Below are 22139 nucleotides of genomic sequence, written 5' to 3' on the forward strand. Positions count from 1 at the left end.
TTGCGACGAACGAGGCATTCATATGAATTTATAATTTAAATTGAAATAAAATGTTTGATTATAAATAAGTGTTAACATAACAAATAAATCACTACATAGTATAAAACAAAGTCGCTTTCTCAGTCCCTATGTCCCTTTGTACGCTTAAATCTTTAAAACTACGCAACGGATTTTGATGCTGTTTTTTTAATAGATAGAGTGATTCAAGAGGAAGGTTTATATGTATAATAATAACAATAACGTCACGCCTTTTATCCCCGAAGGGGTAAGCAGAGGTATACATTACAATGTACACCCACTTTTCACCATTTATGTTATACTTAAGTCTCATGTAATAGGAGTAATAATAGTAAGGAGGAATAGGAGAGCCTATTGCCATATCCTGGACACAATTCCAAACTCCGTGCTAGAAACTGAGAAATTTTCGAAAAATCGAAAACACCCTAGCAATACTTTGCCTGACCCGGAAATCGATCATGAGACCCGTTGTTCGGCAGACGCACTTGAGACCACTCAACCAATGAGGCAGTCGATAACATAATAATTAATTTAGTATGTCTCACAAAACTTATTATTATTTTTTTACATTTGATGGGTTGACGTTTCTCACCTGATGGTAAGCGATGATGTTACGATGGAGCACGTCTACCTATTCACTCGGGCCTTGAAGACACCCAGGTTATACCCATCAGGAAACACAGACTCCGGCAAGGAGTTCCACTCCCTAGCCGTTTGCACAAGGAAGCTTGAAGCGAAGCGCTTCGTGTGAGTGGGTGGGATATCTACCATGAAGCAGTGACTCCTCGCCGATTGTCTTGTGGTTCGATGATGGAAAGGACTAGGGGGAATCAAGTTGTACAATTCCCCCGCACACTCTCCGAAATGCGAAAATTAATACAAAGTTTCCCAGGCCAGCTAGTAAACAACAAAAGCCACTCACCGCAGCGTTAGTGTGATAGAAGAAGTCGTGCAGTATGTCGAATATGGAGGTCTCCGAGAGGATCAGCTTCTGCAGGTTCTCCGGGTGGAAGTCGTGGCCGTACAGACATAAACACGATTGCGCAAACAATGTGCGCAACTATGTACTACCGTTAGCGCAAAACTCTACTTGCGCAAAACAAACTCTACTTGCGCAAAACCAACTCTAGTTGCGCAAAACCAACTCTACTTGCGCAAAACCAACTCTAGTTGCGCAAAACCAACTCTACTTGCGCAAAACAAACTCTACTTGCGCAAAACACACCCTACTTGCGCAAAACCAAATCTACTTGCGCAAAACACACCCTACTTGCGCAAAACACACCCTACTTGCGCAAAACCAAATCTTCTTGCGCAAAACCAACTCTACTTGCGCAAAACCTATATTACTTTTCTTTTGCCAATAAAAATGAAAATACAAAGCCACTCACCGCAGCGTTAGTGTGATAGAAGAAGTCGTGCAGTATGTATTGTCGAATATGGAGGTCTCCGAGAGGATCAGCTTCTGCAGGTTCTCCGGGTGGAAGTCGTGGCCGTACAGACATAAACACGATTGCGCAAACAATGTGCGCAACTATGTACTACCGTTAGCGCAAAACACTCTACATGCGCAAAACCAACTCTACTTGCGCAAAACCAACTCTAGTTGCGCAAAACCAACTCTACTTGCGCAAAACAACTCTACTTGCGCAAAACCAACTCTACTTGCGCAAAACAAACTCTACTTGCGCAAAACAAACTCTACTTGCGCAAAACCAACTCTACTTGCGCAAAACACACCCTACTTGCGCAAAACACACCCTACTTGCGCAAAACCATATCTACTTGCGCAAAACCAACTCTACTTGCGCAAAACCTATATTACTTTTCTTTTGCCAATAAAAATGAAAATACAAAGCCACTCACCGCAGCGTTAGTATGGTAGAAGAAGTCGTGCAGTATGTCGAATATGGAGGTCTCCGAGAGGATCAGCTTCTGCAGGTTCTCCGGGTGGAAGTCGTGGCCGTACAGACATAAACACGATTGCGCAAACAATGTGCGCAACTACGTACTACCGTTAGCGCAAAACAAACTATAATTGCGCAAAACCAACTATACTTGCGCAAAACACACCCTACTTGCGCAAAACCAACTCTACTTGCGCAAAACCAACTCTACTTGCGCAAAACAGACTCTACTTGCGCAAAACCAACTCTACTTGCGCAAAACCGACTCTATTTGCGCAAAACCAACTCTACTTGCGCAAAACCGAAACTACTTGCGCAAAACAAATTATACTTGCGCAAAACGGACTCTACTTGCGCAAAACCATCTTAACTTGCGCAAAACAAACTCTACTTGCGCAAAACCAACTGTACTTGCGCAAAACCAACTATACTTGCGCAAAACCAACTCTACTTGCGCAAAACCAACTCTACTTGCGCAAAAAAGAAAATCCGAATTTATATTACTTTTCTATACAAAAGCCACTCACCGCAGCGTTAGTATGATAGAAGAAGTCGTGCAGTATGTCGAATATGGAGGTCTCCGAGAGGATCAGCTTCTGCAGGTTCTCCGGGTGGAAGTCGTGGCCGTACACACATAAACACGATTGCGCAAACAATGTGCGCAACTATGTACTACCGTTAGCGCAAAACACTCTACATGCGCAAAACAGACTCTACTTGCGCAAAACCAACTCTACTTGCGCAAAACAAACTCTACTTGCGCAAAAAAGAAAATCCGAATTTATATTACTTTTCTATACAAAAGCCACTCACCGCAGCGTTAGTGTGATAGAAGAAGTCGTGCAGTATGTCGAATATGGAGGTCTCCGAGAGGATCAGCTTCTGCAGGTTCTCCGGGTGGAAGTCGTGGCCGTACATGTCCACCGCAGAGAGGAAGATCGACTCCATCTGGTTGTGGCGGAGCTCGTACGCGGGCTGGTGGGCGGCGATCAGGACCTGGAGGGGAAAGGGGTGTTAAATAGGTTTGCCTTTAGTTTTGTAGTGATGAAAGGGGAAATTGATTTTTAAGAAAGCTTGCAGCTAATACATCTTTTGGTTATTTAATTATCTATACTAATAATATATATTATATATTAATATATATTAATATTATAAAGCTGAAGAGTTTGTTTGTTTGATTGTTTGTTTGTTTGTTTGAACGCGCTAATCTCAGGAACTACGGGTCCGATTTGAATAATTCTTTTTGTGTTGGATAGTGCATTTATCGAGGAAGGTTATAGGCTATAAATCATCACGCTACGATTAATAGGAACCGAGCAGAGCGGGTGAAACCGCGCGGAAGTAGCTAGTTTGTTTATAAAGACCAATTACAAGATTCCATTTATAAACTATACTATATAGGCATAAACAAAACGCCTTTTTTTAGTGAGGAAAACCATCCCCTTGCTTCTCCCACCTTAGACGAGGCGAGAGGAGGAAGTGTCAGACTCACACTGACTAAAAACCACGCCGTTCCTATTTATGCTTTTCGAGCCGGAGCTTGGCAAACCCACCAGGTAGTTTGCAGCTGTTGATAGGGGACTACAAAATTCTGCATGAAGCCACGTTATTGCGCTGATATTATGAATAATACGATAGTTTCCTACTAGTCAAATTCAATACTTTACTATCGAAATGTCAAAGCGTTACTTTTCTATGAATTCTGTAGGAGATCGCAACTTATGACGGCATAATTTTTTTGCGTCAAATATACTAAATAAATAAGTATTTCGTCAAATTAATTAATGAAGGTACGATTATTTTGGGATATTATATCGTATTTTAACGTCAAAATAATTTATTTTTGACCTGGGAAACTACCCAATTCATATTTACTGATATGATACTATAAAGACATACCTGTCTAGCCCTCAATGCGACGCGGCTATGTTCGGCGCGGTGTAGAGACGTCAGCTCGTTCAGAGTAGTCGCTAGCTCGTCCGTGAGGCCGGGCTCGTTGGACCATAGGTGGTCTATTAGGAGGGTCACCTGGGGGAGGAGAAAGGATATATAATAAATGTCATATAAGATAATTTAAGGCACAGAAAAAGTATCAATTCTCGATATTATGTGATTACAAAAAAGTAAAATAACATCACGCCTGTAGTTTTACGAATTCACTTTACGCTTTGGCGCTCCAAGAAACCACCAACCAATCGGTTTTCCATTACTTTATACGTAAAGCACTTCAACTATCGGCGTACCATCTTATTAAAAAATACATCTAGCCGGAAACCACGCAATAGTGACTCCTCTGGTGTAGCATGTTACGAAATTAACTAAAAATCAAGGTTTACTCACGAAAATTAAAGTTATACTAGTTTCGAGTCACAGAGGGACTCATCATGAGCAGCGTGGGCAGACGCGACGAACGTCGCTCAGCCTATGTACTGAGTAAATCGTGTTCTTTAGATAATTTAGTATGTCTCAGTGATAGTTATTATAAAAATCCTATGTGACATAGAGGAAGTAAGTACTCACCAACATGTTCTTCTTGGCGACCTGGTTGTGCGAGAATATGATGTTGGACACCGCCTGCATGTCGTCCTTGTGGCGCTCGCGCAACGCCGCCACGCATTTGTCGTACGATCCTGTGACAAAACGGCAATTATAGTATAATGGATCTTTGTTTATTATATTAAAGGTTGAAAGAAAGTTACTTTTCTCAGTAAAATTGTAAACTGATAATTTTATTAGTGAAAGACTTTCCTAAAGAAACTGTTTTACAAAAACAGTTTTACTCATTCGGTTTTTTTATCACAGTAACAAAAAAACCGCGTTATCGGAAGACTAGTAATTATTTTGGAACTTAACGCGTGCGTTCTAACGAATTGTATTCTTTTGTTATAGTGATAAAAATAAAACTAACGAGTATACAAAGAAAGTTTCTTCGGGAAAGTTGTTAGTAATCATGAGTACAATCACGTGTTTAAATATCGTTCACTAATTACCAGTCACCCTATATTAAGCAAATATGTACTCACCCAATTGGAAATTGCTTTCTACTTGATAGTACTGTTTCAGCAGATCGTGTACTGCCGCCTTCATTCTGCCGCGGATGCCGTTCCTGGAAATATTACATCATATAGTATACAGCCTTTTATTTGTAGAGGGGATAGGCAGAGGTGTACATGTTTGTGTAACTGTCACTTTATAATAGTTGTGTTATGAATGTAATAGGAATAATTTGCAAGAAATGAGGTAAGATTTGATTATCTGTGTTTATCACTGAGAATTTACCTAAACTGAAAATCATTATAGTTCTGAGGCGTTAGTACGAGTTTGCTTTACGTTTAACGGGATCGAAACGAAGCGCTGTGATTGGTTTGTGTGTTAGAGTCTGTCATTCACAGCGCCGATCACGGTCTCGTTTCGATCTCGTTATACGTAAAGTAAACTCGTACTAAGGCCCCTAGTATCACAAGAACGAGAGAGAAAAAACTGAAAGGTTTAACTCAAACGATAAATATAGTAAAACATATACAGTAAATTGTATATTATAGTGAAAAAAAAATACTTTTTCAAACCTGGGATTCGAATCAGAAACACATAACCTTCTATAAGTCAGTAGATGAAAATTTGATGACTATACCATCCCGCCGTAGAAAATTACATACAAGTGAATTAATATTATATAACTCACCTATATCTCTGCACGAGTACGACGAGCGCCTGTGTGCTCATGAAGAACACATCTCTGTCAGCCCTCTTGGCTAGGGAGGCGGCGTGGCTGTAACAAACATACTCATTATTGGTTTTTGTATGAGATAAGTGCGTGACCGAGCAGACGGATCACTTGATGGTAAGCAATCGCCGCCGCACATGGACACTTGAACCACCAGTGACCTCCGGTAACCTCACTTACACAACGAAACACAACGCAAGCTTTGTTTCACGTCAGTTTTCTGTGAGGCCGTGGTATCACTCCGGTCGAGCCGACTCATTCGTGCCGAAGCATAATTCGAAGACCGGAGGGATATGTACAAATGTTATAGGACCCATGTAGAAGTAAGTAAATAAAGTCTCCTTGATCAATTTCCATCACTGTGGCCAGTCTGACTAACTAGTTCACTACGCAGGAGATATTATAGTGCACAAGTGTGTAACTAACACAGATGCACTCTCTGTCCTATCACTCTCAGAAAATGGTCAGTTTACCCAGAAAATGCCAACCCGAATCGAGCCCGCAACACAACAAATTAGTGATTTATTTATGTATTTCAATAATAAAGCTGTGAATAAAGATCGATTTTCAACAAAAACTTCATACTGGAAAAAATCGATCCTGATCCGAGCAGATCTTTGCAAAAAATCACTCTTAGCAACAAAGACTACATTGCTTTAACAATCACAATAAAAATGAACTCTAACAGTCTCTAAATAAGGTACAAAGTGACTCACTGGTCGATAACACTAGCGATCTGTTGGCTGGGGAACTGCGCGAGCACGCTGGTGATGTTCCGCTCGTATAGAGCCATCAGCAACAATACAAAAATGAACTCTAACAGTCTCTAAATAAGGTACAAAGTGACTCACTGGTCGATAACACTAGCGATCTGTTGGCTGGGGAACTGCGCGAGCACGCTGGTGATGTTCCGCTCGTATAGAGCCATCAGCAACAATACAAAAATGAACTCTAACAGTCTCTAAATAAGGTACAAAGTGACTCACTGGTCGATAACACTAGCGATCTGTTGGCTGGGGAACTGCGCGAGCACGCTGGTGATGTTCCGCTCGTATAGAGCCATCAGCAACAATACAAAAATGAACTCTAACAGTCTCTAAATAAGGTACAAAGTGACTCACTGGTCGATAACACTAGCGATCTGTTGGCTGGGGAACTGCGCGAGCACGCTGGTGATGTTCCGCTCGTATAGAGCCATCAGCAACAATACAAAAATGAACTCTAACAGTCTCTAAATAAGGTACAAAGTGACTCACTGGTCGATAACACTAGCGATCTGTTGGCTGGGGAACTGCGCGAGCACGCTGGTGATGTTCCGCTCGTATAGAGCCATCAGCAACAATACAAAAATGAACTCTAACAGTCTCTAAATAAGGTACAAAGTGACTCACTGGTCGATAACACTAGCGATCTGTTGGCTGGGGAACTGCGCGAGCACGCTGGTGATGTTCCGCTCGTATAGAGCCATCAGCAACAATACAAAAATGAACTCTAACAGTCTCTAAATAAGGTACAAAGTGACTCACTGGTCGATAACACTAGCGATCTGTTGGCTGGGGAACTGCGCGAGCACGCTGGTGATGTTCCGCTCGTATAGAGCCATCAGCAACAATACAAAAATGAACTCTAACAGTCTCTAAATAAGGTACAAAGTGACTCACTGGTCGATAACACTAGCGATCTGTTGGCTGGGGAACTGCGCGAGCACGCTGGTGATGTTCCGCTCGTATAGAGCCATCAGCAACAATACAAAAATGAACTCTAACAGTCTCTAAATAAGGTACAAAGTGACTCACTGGTCGATAACACTAGCGATCTGTTGGCTGGGGAACTGCGCGAGCACGCTGGTGATGTTCCGCTCGTATAGAGCCATCAGCAACAATACAAAAATGAACTCTAACAGTCTCTAAATAAGGTACAAAGTGACTCACTGGTCGATAACACTAGCGATCTGTTGGCTGGGGAACTGCGCGAGCACGCTGGTGATGTTCCGCTCGTATAGAGCCATCAGCAACAATACAAAAATGAACTCTAACAGTCTCTAAATAAGGTACAAAGTGACTCACTGGTCGATAACACTAGCGATCTGTTGGCTGGGGAACTGCGCGAGCACGCTGGTGATGTTCCGCTCGTATAGAGCCATCAGCAACAATACAAAAATGAACTCTAACAGTCTCTAAATAAGGTACAAAGTGACTCACTGGTCGATAACACTAGCGATCTGTTGGCTGGGGAACTGCGCGAGCACGCTGGTGATGTTCCGCTCGTATAGAGCCATCAGCAACAATACAAAAATGAACTCTAACAGTCTCTAAATAAGGTACAAAGTGACTCACTGGTCGATAACACTAGCGATCTGTTGGCTGGGGAACTGCGCGAGCACGCTGGTGATGTTCCGCTCGTATAGAGCCATCAGCAACAATACAAAAATGAACTCTAACAGTCTCTAAATAAGGTACAAAGTGACTCACTGGTCGATAACACTAGCGATCTGTTGGCTGGGGAACTGCGCGAGCACGCTGGTGATGTTCCGCTCGTATAGAGCCATCAGCAACAATACAAAAATGAACTCTAACAGTCTCTAAATAAGGTACAAAGTGACTCACTGGTCGATAACACTAGCGATCTGTTGGCTGGGGAACTGCGCGAGCACGCTGGTGATGTTCCGCTCGTATAGAGCCATCAGCAACAATACAAAAATGAACTCTAACAGTCTCTAAATAAGGTACAAAGTGACTCACTGGTCGATAACACTAGCGATCTGTTGGCTGGGGAACTGCGCGAGCACGCTGGTGATGTTCCGCTCGTATAGAGCCATCAGCAACAATACAAAAATGAACTCTAACAGTCTCTAAATAAGGTACAAAGTGACTCACTGGTCGATAACACTAGCGATCTGTTGGCTGGGGAACTGCGCGAGCACGCTGGTGATGTTCCGCTCGTATAGAGCCATCAGCAACAATACAAAAATGAACTCTAACAGTCTCTAAATAAGGTACAAAGTGACTCACTGGTCGATAACACTAGCGATCTGTTGGCTGGGGAACTGCGCGAGCACGCTGGTGATGTTCCGCTCGTATAGAGCCATCAGCAACAATACAAAAATGAACTCTAACAGTCTCTAAATAAGGTACAAAGTGACTCACTGGTCGATAACACTAGCGATCTGTTGGCTGGGGAACTGCGCGAGCACGCTGGTGATGTTCCGCTCGTATAGAGCCATCAGCAACAATACAAAAATGAACTCTAACAGTCTCTAAATAAGGTACAAAGTGACTCACTGGTCGATAACACTAGCGATCTGTTGGCTGGGGAACTGCGCGAGCACGCTGGTGATGTTCCGCTCGTATAGAGCCATCAGCAACAATACAAAAATGAACTCTAACAGTCTCTAAATAAGGTACAAAGTGACTCACTGGTCGATAACACTAGCGATCTGTTGGCTGGGGAACTGCGCGAGCACGCTGGTGATGTTCCGCTCGTATAGAGCCATCAGCAACAATACAAAAATGAACTCTAACAGTCTCTAAATAAGGTACAAAGTGACTCACTGGTCGATAACACTAGCGATCTGTTGGCTGGGGAACTGCGCGAGCACGCTGGTGATGTTCCGCTCGTATAGAGCCATCAGCAACAATACAAAAATGAACTCTAACAGTCTCTAAATAAGGTACAAAGTGACTCACTGGTCGATAACACTAGCGATCTGTTGGCTGGGGAACTGCGCGAGCACGCTGGTGATGTTCCGCTCGTATAGAGCCATCAGCAACAATACAAAAATGAACTCTAACAGTCTCTAAATAAGGTACAAAGTGACTCACTGGTCGATAACACTAGCGATCTGTTGGCTGGGGAACTGCGCGAGCACGCTGGTGATGTTCCGCTCGTATAGAGCCATCAGCAACAATACAAAAATGAACTCTAACAGTCTCTAAATAAGGTACAAAGTGACTCACTGGTCGATAACACTAGCGATCTGTTGGCTGGGGAACTGCGCGAGCACGCTGGTGATGTTCCGCTCGTATAGAGCCATCAGCAACAATACAAAAATGAACTCTAACAGTCTCTAAATAAGGTACAAAGTGACTCACTGGTCGATAACACTAGCGATCTGTTGGCTGGGGAACTGCGCGAGCACGCTGGTGATGTTCCGCTCGTATAGAGCCATCAGCAACAATACAAAAATGAACTCTAACAGTCTCTAAATAAGGTACAAAGTGACTCACTGGTCGATAACACTAGCGATCTGTTGGCTGGGGAACTGCGCGAGCACGCTGGTGATGTTCCGCTCGTATAGAGCCATCAGCAACAATACAAAAATGAACTCTAACAGTCTCTAAATAAGGTACAAAGTGACTCACTGGTCGATAACACTAGCGATCTGTTGGCTGGGGAACTGCGCGAGCACGCTGGTGATGTTCCGCTCGTATAGAGCCATCAGCAACAATACAAAAATGAACTCTAACAGTCTCTAAATAAGGTACAAAGTGACTCACTGGTCGATAACACTAGCGATCTGTTGGCTGGGGAACTGCGCGAGCACGCTGGTGATGTTCCGCTCGTATAGAGCCATCAGCAACAATACAAAAATGAACTCTAACAGTCTCTAAATAAGGTACAAAGTGACTCACTGGTCGATAACACTAGCGATCTGTTGGCTGGGGAACTGCGCGAGCACGCTGGTGATGTTCCGCTCGTATAGAGCCATCAGCAACAATACAAAAATGAACTCTAACAGTCTCTAAATAAGGTACAAAGTGACTCACTGGTCGATAACACTAGCGATCTGTTGGCTGGGGAACTGCGCGAGCACGCTGGTGATGTTCCGCTCGTATAGAGCCATCAGCAACAATACAAAAATGAACTCTAACAGTCTCTAAATAAGGTACAAAGTGACTCACTGGTCGATAACACTAGCGATCTGTTGGCTGGGGAACTGCGCGAGCACGCTGGTGATGTTCCGCTCGTATAGAGCCATCAGCAACAATACAAAAATGAACTCTAACAGTCTCTAAATAAGGTACAAAGTGACTCACTGGTCGATAACACTAGCGATCTGTTGGCTGGGGAACTGCGCGAGCACGCTGGTGATGTTCCGCTCGTATAGAGCCATCAGCAACAATACAAAAATGAACTCTAACAGTCTCTAAATAAGGTACAAAGTGACTCACTGGTCGATAACACTAGCGATCTGTTGGCTGGGGAACTGCGCGAGCACGCTGGTGATGTTCCGCTCGTATAGAGCCATCAGCAACAATACAAAAATGAACTCTAACAGTCTCTAAATAAGGTACAAAGTGACTCACTGGTCGATAACACTAGCGATCTGTTGGCTGGGGAACTGCGCGAGCACGCTGGTGATGTTCCGCTCGTATAGAGCCATCAGCAACAATACAAAAATGAACTCTAACAGTCTCTAAATAAGGTACAAAGTGACTCACTGGTCGATAACACTAGCGATCTGTTGGCTGGGGAACTGCGCGAGCACGCTGGTGATGTTCCGCTCGTATAGAGCCATCAGCAACAATACAAAAATGAACTCTAACAGTCTCTAAATAAGGTACAAAGTGACTCACTGGTCGATAACACTAGCGATCTGTTGGCTGGGGAACTGCGCGAGCACGCTGGTGATGTTCCGCTCGTATAGAGCCATCAGCAACAATACAAAAATGAACTCTAACAGTCTCTAAATAAGGTACAAAGTGACTCACTGGTCGATAACACTAGCGATCTGTTGGCTGGGGAACTGCGCGAGCACGCTGGTGATGTTCCGCTCGTATAGAGCCATCAGCAACAATACAAAAATGAACTCTAACAGTCTCTAAATAAGGTACAAAGTGACTCACTGGTCGATAACACTAGCGATCTGTTGGCTGGGGAACTGCGCGAGCACGCTGGTGATGTTCCGCTCGTATAGAGCCATCAGCAACAATACAAAAATGAACTCTAACAGTCTCTAAATAAGGTACAAAGTGACTCACTGGTCGATAACACTAGCGATCTGTTGGCTGGGGAACTGCGCGAGCACGCTGGTGATGTTCCGCTCGTATAGAGCCATCAGCAACAATACAAAAATGAACTCTAACAGTCTCTAAATAAGGTACAAAGTGACTCACTGGTCGATAACACTAGCGATCTGTTGGCTGGGGAACTGCGCGAGCACGCTGGTGATGTTCCGCTCGTATAGAGCCATCAGCAACAATACAAAAATGAACTCTAACAGTCTCTAAATAAGGTACAAAGTGACTCACTGGTCGATAACACTAGCGATCTGTTGGCTGGGGAACTGCGCGAGCACGCTGGTGATGTTCCGCTCGTATAGAGCCATCAGCAACAATACAAAAATGAACTCTAACAGTCTCTAAATAAGGTACAAAGTGACTCACTGGTCGATAACACTAGCGATCTGTTGGCTGGGGAACTGCGCGAGCACGCTGGTGATGTTCCGCTCGTATAGAGCCATCAGCAACAATACAAAAATGAACTCTAACAGTCTCTAAATAAGGTACAAAGTGACTCACTGGTCGATAACACTAGCGATCTGTTGGCTGGGGAACTGCGCGAGCACGCTGGTGATGTTCCGCTCGTATAGAGCCATCAGCAACAATACAAAAATGAACTCTAACAGTCTCTAAATAAGGTACAAAGTGACTCACTGGTCGATAACACTAGCGATCTGTTGGCTGGGGAACTGCGCGAGCACGCTGGTGATGTTCCGCTCGTATAGAGCCATCAGCAACAATACAAAAATGAACTCTAACAGTCTCTAAATAAGGTACAAAGTGACTCACTGGTCGATAACACTAGCGATCTGTTGGCTGGGGAACTGCGCGAGCACGCTGGTGATGTTCCGCTCGTATAGAGCCATCAGCAACAATACAAAAATGAACTCTAACAGTCTCTAAATAAGGTACAAAGTGACTCACTGGTCGATAACACTAGCGATCTGTTGGCTGGGGAACTGCGCGAGCACGCTGGTGATGTTCCGCTCGTATAGAGCCATCAGCAACAATACAAAAATGAACTCTAACAGTCTCTAAATAAGGTACAAAGTGACTCACTGGTCGATAACACTAGCGATCTGTTGGCTGGGGAACTGCGCGAGCACGCTGGTGATGTTCCGCTCGTATAGAGCCATCAGCAACAATACAAAAATGAACTCTAACAGTCTCTAAATAAGGTACAAAGTGACTCACTGGTCGATAACACTAGCGATCTGTTGGCTGGGGAACTGCGCGAGCACGCTGGTGATGTTCCGCTCGTATAGAGCCATCAGCAACAATACAAAAATGAACTCTAACAGTCTCTAAATAAGGTACAAAGTGACTCACTGGTCGATAACACTAGCGATCTGTTGGCTGGGGAACTGCGCGAGCACGCTGGTGATGTTCCGCTCGTATAGAGCCATCAGCAACAATACAAAAATGAACTCTAACAGTCTCTAAATAAGGTACAAAGTGACTCACTGGTCGATAACACTAGCGATCTGTTGGCTGGGGAACTGCGCGAGCACGCTGGTGATGTTCCGCTCGTATAGAGCCATCAGCAACAATACAAAAATGAACTCTAACAGTCTCTAAATAAGGTACAAAGTGACTCACTGGTCGATAACACTAGCGATCTGTTGGCTGGGGAACTGCGCGAGCACGCTGGTGATGTTCCGCTCGTATAGAGCCATCAGCAACAATACAAAAATGAACTCTAACAGTCTCTAAATAAGGTACAAAGTGACTCACTGGTCGATAACACTAGCGATCTGTTGGCTGGGGAACTGCGCGAGCACGCTGGTGATGTTCCGCTCGTATAGAGCCATCAGCAACAATACAAAAATGAACTCTAACAGTCTCTAAATAAGGTACAAAGTGACTCACTGGTCGATAACACTAGCGATCTGTTGGCTGGGGAACTGCGCGAGCACGCTGGTGATGTTCCGCTCGTATAGAGCCATCAGCAACAATACAAAAATGAACTCTAACAGTCTCTAAATAAGGTACAAAGTGACTCACTGGTCGATAACACTAGCGATCTGTTGGCTGGGGAACTGCGCGAGCACGCTGGTGATGTTCCGCTCGTATAGAGCCATCAGCAACAATACAAAAATGAACTCTAACAGTCTCTAAATAAGGTACAAAGTGACTCACTGGTCGATAACACTAGCGATCTGTTGGCTGGGGAACTGCGCGAGCACGCTGGTGATGTTCCGCTCGTATAGAGCCATCAGCAACAATACAAAAATGAACTCTAACAGTCTCTAAATAAGGTACAAAGTGACTCACTGGTCGATAACACTAGCGATCTGTTGGCTGGGGAACTGCGCGAGCACGCTGGTGATGTTCCGCTCGTATAGAGCCATCAGCAACAATACAAAAATGAACTCTAACAGTCTCTAAATAAGGTACAAAGTGACTCACTGGTCGATAACACTAGCGATCTGTTGGCTGGGGAACTGCGCGAGCACGCTGGTGATGTTCCGCTCGTATAGAGCCATCAGCAACAATACAAAAATGAACTCTAACAGTCTCTAAATAAGGTACAAAGTGACTCACTGGTCGATAACACTAGCGATCTGTTGGCTGGGGAACTGCGCGAGCACGCTGGTGATGTTCCGCTCGTATAGAGCCATCAGCAACAATACAAAAATGAACTCTAACAGTCTCTAAATAAGGTACAAAGTGACTCACTGGTCGATAACACTAGCGATCTGTTGGCTGGGGAACTGCGCGAGCACGCTGGTGATGTTCCGCTCGTATAGAGCCATCAGCAACAATACAAAAATGAACTCTAACAGTCTCTAAATAAGGTACAAAGTGACTCACTGGTCGATAACACTAGCGATCTGTTGGCTGGGGAACTGCGCGAGCACGCTGGTGATGTTCCGCTCGTATAGAGCCATCAGCAACAATACAAAAATGAACTCTAACAGTCTCTAAATAAGGTACAAAGTGACTCACTGGTCGATAACACTAGCGATCTGTTGGCTGGGGAACTGCGCGAGCACGCTGGTGATGTTCCGCTCGTATAGAGCCATCAGCTTTCGGACCTTCTTCTCCACCGCTATGGGGATACGGCCTGATGTCGATGATAGTACCTGGGGATTAACGGGGATTGGTCAGTGATTATATGTGTAGGATTTTTTTTAATCCCCGAAAGGGGATTAGGGTGACTGGTAATTAGTGAACGATATTTAAACACGTGATTGTACTCATGATTACAAACAACTTTCCCAAAGAAATGTTTTTTGTATACTCATTAGTTTTATTTTTATCACAATAACAAAACAACAAAATGTCATTAGCACGCGCGCGTAATGTTCCAAAACACCTGCTACACTTCCGATAGCACATAGTATTAAATGTAAAAGTTTAATTGGATGTTTGTCCATCAATCACGCTGAAACTACTAAACGGATTTTGATGAAGTTTGGTATACAGACAGGGTATGAGCTGACTTGGGTGATAGGAAACTTGTTATTCCAACGAGAATGCGGACAAAGTCGCTGGCAGAAGCTAGTCTATTAAAACTTTATGGATTGCTTACTTAACATTATAAATGTGAAAGTTTTTTTTAGATGTTTGTCCGTCAATCACGCTGAAACTACAGAACGGATTTTGATGAAATTTTTTTCCAAAGGAGATGCGAATGAAACCGCGGATAGAAGCTAGTCTATAATTACAATTATATGGATTACTTACCTCCTGCAGCTCCAAGAGTGGCAGCGAGGGATCCCGCAGACTCTGCATGAACTTCTCCACCACCTCGCGCAGCCGCGGCGTGTTGTACGGCTCCGGGAGGCAGTAGCCTGAGGGTAGCGGGGATCACCATTAAAAAAAAACTTTAACTTTTATTTAACAAATCATTATTCTCCCGCGTTATTAAGCATAGTGGTAGCTTATTATCATCCTTATTTTCATTGGATTGGTTGAGAGCAGTGTCACAGCTTAATTTATTGAAACCAAATTTTGTGTTTCAATCGGCAGATTTGTTAACTTTTGGTTGAGGATAATGACGCCGTTAACATTTTGTGATTTTTTTCAAAGTATCACCCGTTACTTTGTGGAGATACGAAGAATATCAACTGAAATACTTTGACTTTGAGGCTGTTAAAAAGTCATTAACCCGCCATTGGTGACCTATATGTCTGTGAGACCGGGTAGTTTAAAAACTAAGGATATTGTTTACACTGTTTATCGAATTACATTGCAATTACAAGTAACTACCTTAATACACACCCTTAACCATTAGTCCACTCCGCAACAGAGATGTGGGCGTCCTAATTTTATGTCCTTTCTATGACATTTTATGTCCTTTCTTTACTATTTGTATATTTATGTCATTTTGTGTCCTTCTAATGTCAATGTCCTATTTTATATAGTTTCTAATTCAAAATATCTATTTAAAAAATCTAATAATAATAAAAAAATAATACATAAACCACAAAATCACGACCAGGTGACCAGGGTCACTGACTATGTAAGACAAATACACGTCACCAGTGGCGGGTTAAGTAAAAAAGCGATGACATTTTACACTACTCCAAAACTTTGGTTCTCGATGTAATTAGAGCGCTGCGAAAAGTCCAGAGGTACCTTGCCGGACCCAGGAATCGACCCTGAGACTCTTTTCCGGGCACTTGCGACCACTCGACCAACGAGGCTAACATTGTTATAATTGATAAGTTTTAAGAATTTTAAGACGCTCTCAAGAATAGTTCTGTCAATTCTTTATAAAATGATAGAGATAGCACGATATTTAAATACCACTTTAACTTGAGTAGCGTTTCAGTATACGGGCGTAAGCGACTCACCTTGCAGAGTGTTCTCAAGCACGGCCTTGTACTTGTTGTGCGCGTGGTTGAGCTTCTCCGACAGTTGCTTGTTAAATCATAAATAAGTTAAACTTAAGTAAACATGAATGGCTCACCTTGCAGAGTGTTCTCAAGCACGGCCTTGTACTTGTTGTGCGCGTGGTTGAGCTTCTCCGACAGTTGCTTGTTAAATCATAAATAAGTTAAACTTAAGTAAACATGAATGGCTCACCTTGCAGAGTGTTCTCAAGCACGGCCTTGTACTTGTTGTGCGCGTGGTTGAGCTTCTCCGACAGTTGCTTGTTAAATCATAAATAAGTTAAACTTAAGTAAACATGAATGGCTCACCTTGCAGAGTGTTCTCAAGCACGGCCTTGTACTTGTTGTGCGCGTGGTTGAGCTTCTCCGACAGTTGCTTGTTAAATCATAAATAAGTTAAACTTAAGTAAACATGAATGGCTCACCTTGCAGAGTGTTCTCAAGCACGGCCTTGTACTTGTTGTGCGCGTGGTTGAGCTTCTCCGACAGTTGATTGTTAAATCATAAATAAGTTAAACTTAAGTAAACATGAATGGCTCACCTTGCAGAGTGTTCTCAAGCACGGCCTTGTACTTGTTGTGCGCGTGGTTGAGCTTCTCCGACAGTTGCTTGTTAAATCATAAATAAGTTAAACTTAAGTAAACATGAATGGCTCACCTTGCAGAGTGTTCTCAAGCACGGCCTTGTACTTGTTGTGCGCGTGGTTGAGCTTCTCCGACAGTTGCTTGTTAAATCATAAATAAGTTAAACTTAAGTAAACATGAATGGCTCACCTTGCAGTGTTCTCAAGCACGGCCTTGTACTTGTTGTGCGCGTGGTTGAGCTTCTCCGACAGTTGCTTGTTAAATCATAAATAAGTTAAACTTAAGTAAACATGAATGGCTCACCTTGCAGAGTGTTCTCAAGCACGGCCTTGTACTTGTTGTGCGCGTGGTTGAGCTTCTCCGACAGTTGCTTGTTAAATCATAAATAAGTTAAACTTAAGTAAACATGAATGGCTCACCTTGCAGAGTGTTCTCAAGCACGGCCTTGTACTTGTTGTGCGCGTGGTTGAGCTTCTCCGACAGTTGCTTGTTAAATCATAAATAAGTTAAACTTAAGTAAACATGAATGGCTCACCTTGCAGAGTGTTCTCAAGCACGGCCTTGTACTTGTTGTGCGCGTGGTTGAGCTTCTCCGACAGTTGCTTGTTAAATCATAAATAAGTTAAACTTAAGTAAACATGAATGGCTCACCTTGCAGAGTGTTCTCAAGCACGGCCTTGTACTTGTTGTGCGCGTGGTTGAGCTTCTCCGACAGTTGCTTATTAAATCATAAATAAGTTAAACTTAAGTAAACATGAATGGCTCACCTTGCAGAGTGTTCTCAAGCACGGCCTTGTACTTGTTGTGCGCGTGGTTGAGCTTCTCCGACAGTTGCTTGTTAAATCATAAATAAGTTAAACTTAAGTAAACATGAATGGCTCACCTTGCAGAGTGTTCTCAAGCACGGCCTTGTACTTGTTGTGCGCGTGGTTGAGCTTCTCCGACAGTTGCTTGTTAAATCATAAATAAGTTAAACTTAAGTAAACATGAATGGCTCACCTTGCAGTGTTCTCAAGCACGGCCTTGTACTTGTTGTGCGCGTGGTTGAGCTTCTCCGACAGTTGCTTGTTAAATCATAAATAAGTTAAACTTAAGTAAACATGAATGGCTCACCTTGCAGAGTGTTCTCAAGCACGGCCTTGTACTTGTTGTGCGCGTGGTTGAGCTTCTCCGACAGTTGCTTGTTAAATCATAAATAAGTTAAACTTAAGTAAACATGAATGGCTCACCTTGCAGAGTGTTCTCAAGCACGGCCTTGTACTTGTTGTGCGCGTGGTTGAGCTTCTCCGACAGTTGCTTGTTAAATCATAAATAAGTTAAACTTAAGTAAACATGAATGGCTCACCTTGCAGAGTGTTCTCAAGCACGGCCTTGTACTTGTTGTGCGCGTGGTTGAGCTTCTCCGACAGTTGCTTGTTAAATCATAAATAAGTTAAACTTAAGTAAACATGAATGGCTCACCTTGCAGAGTGTTCTCAAGCACGGCCTTGTACTTGTTGTGCGCGTGGTTGAGCTTCTCCGACAGTTGCTTGTTAAATCATAAATAAGTTAAACTTAAGTAAACATGAATGGCTCACCTTGCAGAGTGTTCTCAAGCACGGCCTTGTACTTGTTGTGCGCGTGGTTGAGCTTCTCCGACAGTTGCTTGTTAAATCATAAATAAGTTAAACTTAAGTAAACATGAATGGCTCACCTTGCAGAGTGTTCTCAAGCACGGCCTTGTACTTGTTGTGCGCGTGGTTGAGCTTCTCCGACAGTTGATTGTTGTCCTCGATGGGAAACTGGCCCTTGTAGGGGGTCGCCGTCGTCACTAGGGATGGGTCGTCCAGCTCTAGGGGGGGAGGGGGGAGAGAGATTATGTATTAGTTATTTGTATTATAAAAAGTTTTCTTATATAATTGGGTAGTTTGCTGGTTCAAAACTATATTATTTCAACTTTTCAATAGAATAAAATATTAAAATATAATCACATTTCCATTCATAGTTTCTATGATCTGTCTAGTTTACTAATTTTTTTTATATAATGTTCTAGAAATATGATATTTGACGTAAAAAACTGATGACGTCGCAATGCACTTTTTCATACAAAATTCATAGAAAAGTAACGTTTTTGACGTTTCGAAAAAAGTATTGAATTTGACTAGTCTATTAGGATATTCTTAGAGCTCCTATTGCTTGTGATATAGGAATATTCCTTGTAGTTGTTTTGTAGGCAGCGCGACAATCGCCGCTTCGTGTGTCGCGGAATGCTCATGAATATGAGCCTCTAGCATGGCTTGAAACTAGTCGAGTTCCTCGTCAAACAGTTACGTGAGTAAGCCGATAACATAATTAATTTAGTATATCTCACGAAAGTTATAATAAAAATAACCTCAACACATTGAACGCCGTGGTGGTCACCGGTGACTGACGTTAGCGGAGGATTTGCCTTCAACAGTTTTCTATTGGCAGTTAAAGACTTAAATAAAAAAAAACTTTTGCTTTTAAAAAAAAATAACCGACTTCACAGAAGAAAATCAGTTAAAAAGAAAATTAAAATGGTACTTTTAATTTAGAGGTTGGTGTTAAATAAGAAATAAACTATAATGAGAAACACCGACTTTCGAAATCAAAATCAATGTGATCAGTGAAGTCAGTTATATTTTTTACATACACATCGCCACGCCTTTTATCCACGAAGGGGTAGGCAGAGGTACACATTATGGCACGTAATGCTACTACAATTTACACCCACTTTTTAACAATAATAATTAATTTAGTATGTCTCACGAGAGTAAATAAAAATATCCTTAAAACAAACTCACCAAGGGTTCCAATCATAGCTCCCATATCCAGGACAGCTCCAGGCCGCAAGATCCAGGTCACTTTACCTGACTCCGGAGCAGCCAGGGTCATCACCATTTTCATTACCTGGTGACAATTATAAAATATATAATCACACTTACATATTTGGGGGGGGGGGGAATTATCCAATGACTTCTCCCGTCTTGGGCGAGGCGAGAGGGAGTGTCAGACTCTTACTGACTAAAAACCACCCCGTTCCTACTTCTACTACTTTACGGATTTTGATGAAAGTTGGTATACAGACAGGGTATGAGCTGATTTAGGTGACAAATATTATAAAGCTTAAGAATTTGTTTGTTAGAACACTCTATTCTCAGAAACTACTTGTTCGAATTGAATAAATAATATTGTGTTTAATTGGGATGAAATTTGGAAAAGGGGTAAATTAAGGTCTTGAGTAGCACATAGGCTATTTTTCATCCCACAAAAACGCAGGCAAAGCCGCTGGCATAAGCTAGTAAACAAATACATTTTTGCACAAACCTCAATTTCAGCATAAGGTTGCCCCTTATCGACATGCCCCCCATCTTCCACTAGAGTATTGATCAGTTTGCCGGCAGAGGGCGCCCTCAGCTTGGACGGATCCTTCTCCTTGTCAAAGACCACGGTTTGATTCCCGATCACTATCCTGTATTTGTCCACCTCGTCACGAAGGTAGGTCGTGAAAGAGGCGCCGTCGATTGAAAGGAGCATACCTGGAGAAAATAGTTTGTTTATAGCCTTTCAGTTTTGTCAATTTATTTAAAATGATATCTTTTTATAGTAAAATATGAAATCTTATGGGCTAAGCAAGAAGTACAGAAGTACGACTCACAAAATTAAAACACATGAAAAACAACTTGATCTTTTTAAGTCTACTCTGGTCTTTTTTCTTCTCCAATCTTCATTATAAAATAGTTCTACTATTTGGTACAAAAAAGCCAGCATTTTCTTTTCGGTATTTTCTGGTCTACTATGATCAACTACTAGTCTACTCTTATAAACTAAAATACTAAACACACATATAAACTTTAAAACTAGCATGGTCTTTTCAGGTCTACTCCGGTCTACTATAGTCTACTACTAGTCTACTCGTACAAACTAAAATACCACACTTAAACCTAAAAAACAAGCATGGTCTTCTCAAGTCTACTCCTTGGTCTACTCACCGCCATCAGTAAGCTTATGGACCTCCATCTCCTTGAAGCTGCCGTTCATCGCGAGGAAGTAAGACGTCGGACCGGACTTGGTGGCAGACACCTTGTATTTGGAGCCGGAGTGGATGAGTTCCACCTCCACGCAGTTGGATAGAGCACTGGAACCCTGGATTTGACCCCTGGTGGTGGAATTTTGTTGTTAGTTAAATTTAAATTAGTGATTATGTTATCGGCTTACTCACGTAAGTTTTTGATGAGGAACTCGACTAGTTGTTGCTCATGAATATGATGCCTCTAGCATGGCTTGAAACTAGTCGAGTTCTCCATCAAACAGTTAGAATAACATAATAATTAATAGGGTATATGCATGTATTTTTTAAATGTTTTTAAATGGTAATTTACATCATTATATAAATGTAAAAAAAAAACCAGCACCAAAAAAAAAAACGGAATTCGGGTAAAAAAAGCAGTTTTAAAATAATAGATTCGTAACAGCATTTTAAACGACCGTCATTTTGGCGCGCTCGCGTGACGTCAAAGTCTATAATAACAGTTGAAACTGCAAAGTGTTTTGGGTCATAATTTGTATATATTTCGTGTTTTACGTGAATTCACTTCAATTACATAATGCAACAGGATAGTAAACCGACTTTTAAATATTGTATCGTGCCCAAGTGTAAAAATACAAATAGAAATGCACCAAATAAAGTATTTTTTCTTGTCAACAAGCCTCAGCCTATGTACTTATGAGAACTTGAGGGAGTGCAAGGCACGCCACTTATACTCAAGCAAAGTGTCAAGTTAATGATACAAAGCAGCCTCAGCTTCAGATAATATGTTTTTCACACAATACAATAAATAACCTTAAAATGTTCTCCCATTCGCATTTTAAGGTTATGTTATTTCCAGGCTATTTCTATTTACTTATAGGTAAAAATTATCCAAAGAAGGCGTCGAAAACCAAATAAATATAATATTTATTGTGTAATTACCTTGCTGCTTTCACTCCTTTTATTTCAGTAGACGTAAAATCCGAATTTGATGTGAAATACGCGGTCATCATAAACACATCAATTTTTGGAA

At 42.3% G+C, this 22139-nt stretch overlaps 1 protein-coding gene across 8 annotated transcripts in view; it reads right to left on the reverse strand.

Annotated features, from left to right (window-relative positions):
- Positions 1-22139, reverse strand: part of LOC118280471 (acetyl-CoA carboxylase) — a 124540-nt gene that overhangs the window by 56692 nt on the left and 45709 nt on the right. For all 8 annotated transcript variants that reach the window (XM_050701734.1, XM_050701736.1, XM_050701733.1 and 5 more), the window contains 11 exons: positions 21069-21235; positions 20404-20615; positions 19881-19986; positions 18770-18907; positions 15342-15448; positions 14601-14737; positions 5608-5694; positions 4949-5031; positions 4446-4555; positions 3825-3953; positions 2739-2921 (listed from right to left, as the gene is read on the reverse strand). In XM_050701734.1, coding sequence (XP_050557691.1) covers positions 2739-2921; positions 3825-3953; positions 4446-4555; positions 4949-5031; positions 5608-5694; positions 14601-14737; positions 15342-15448; positions 18770-18907; positions 19881-19986; positions 20404-20615; positions 21069-21235 — 1459 coding nt within the window. The remainder of the gene's footprint in view (positions 1-2738; positions 2922-3824; positions 3954-4445; positions 4556-4948; positions 5032-5607; positions 5695-14600; positions 14738-15341; positions 15449-18769; positions 18908-19880; positions 19987-20403; positions 20616-21068; positions 21236-22139) is intronic.

The sequence above is a fragment of the Spodoptera frugiperda genome, chromosome 21, assembly GCF_023101765.2.
Source record: "Spodoptera frugiperda isolate SF20-4 chromosome 21, AGI-APGP_CSIRO_Sfru_2.0, whole genome shotgun sequence".
Classification (NCBI taxonomy): Eukaryota; Metazoa; Arthropoda; class Insecta; order Lepidoptera; family Noctuidae; genus Spodoptera; species Spodoptera frugiperda.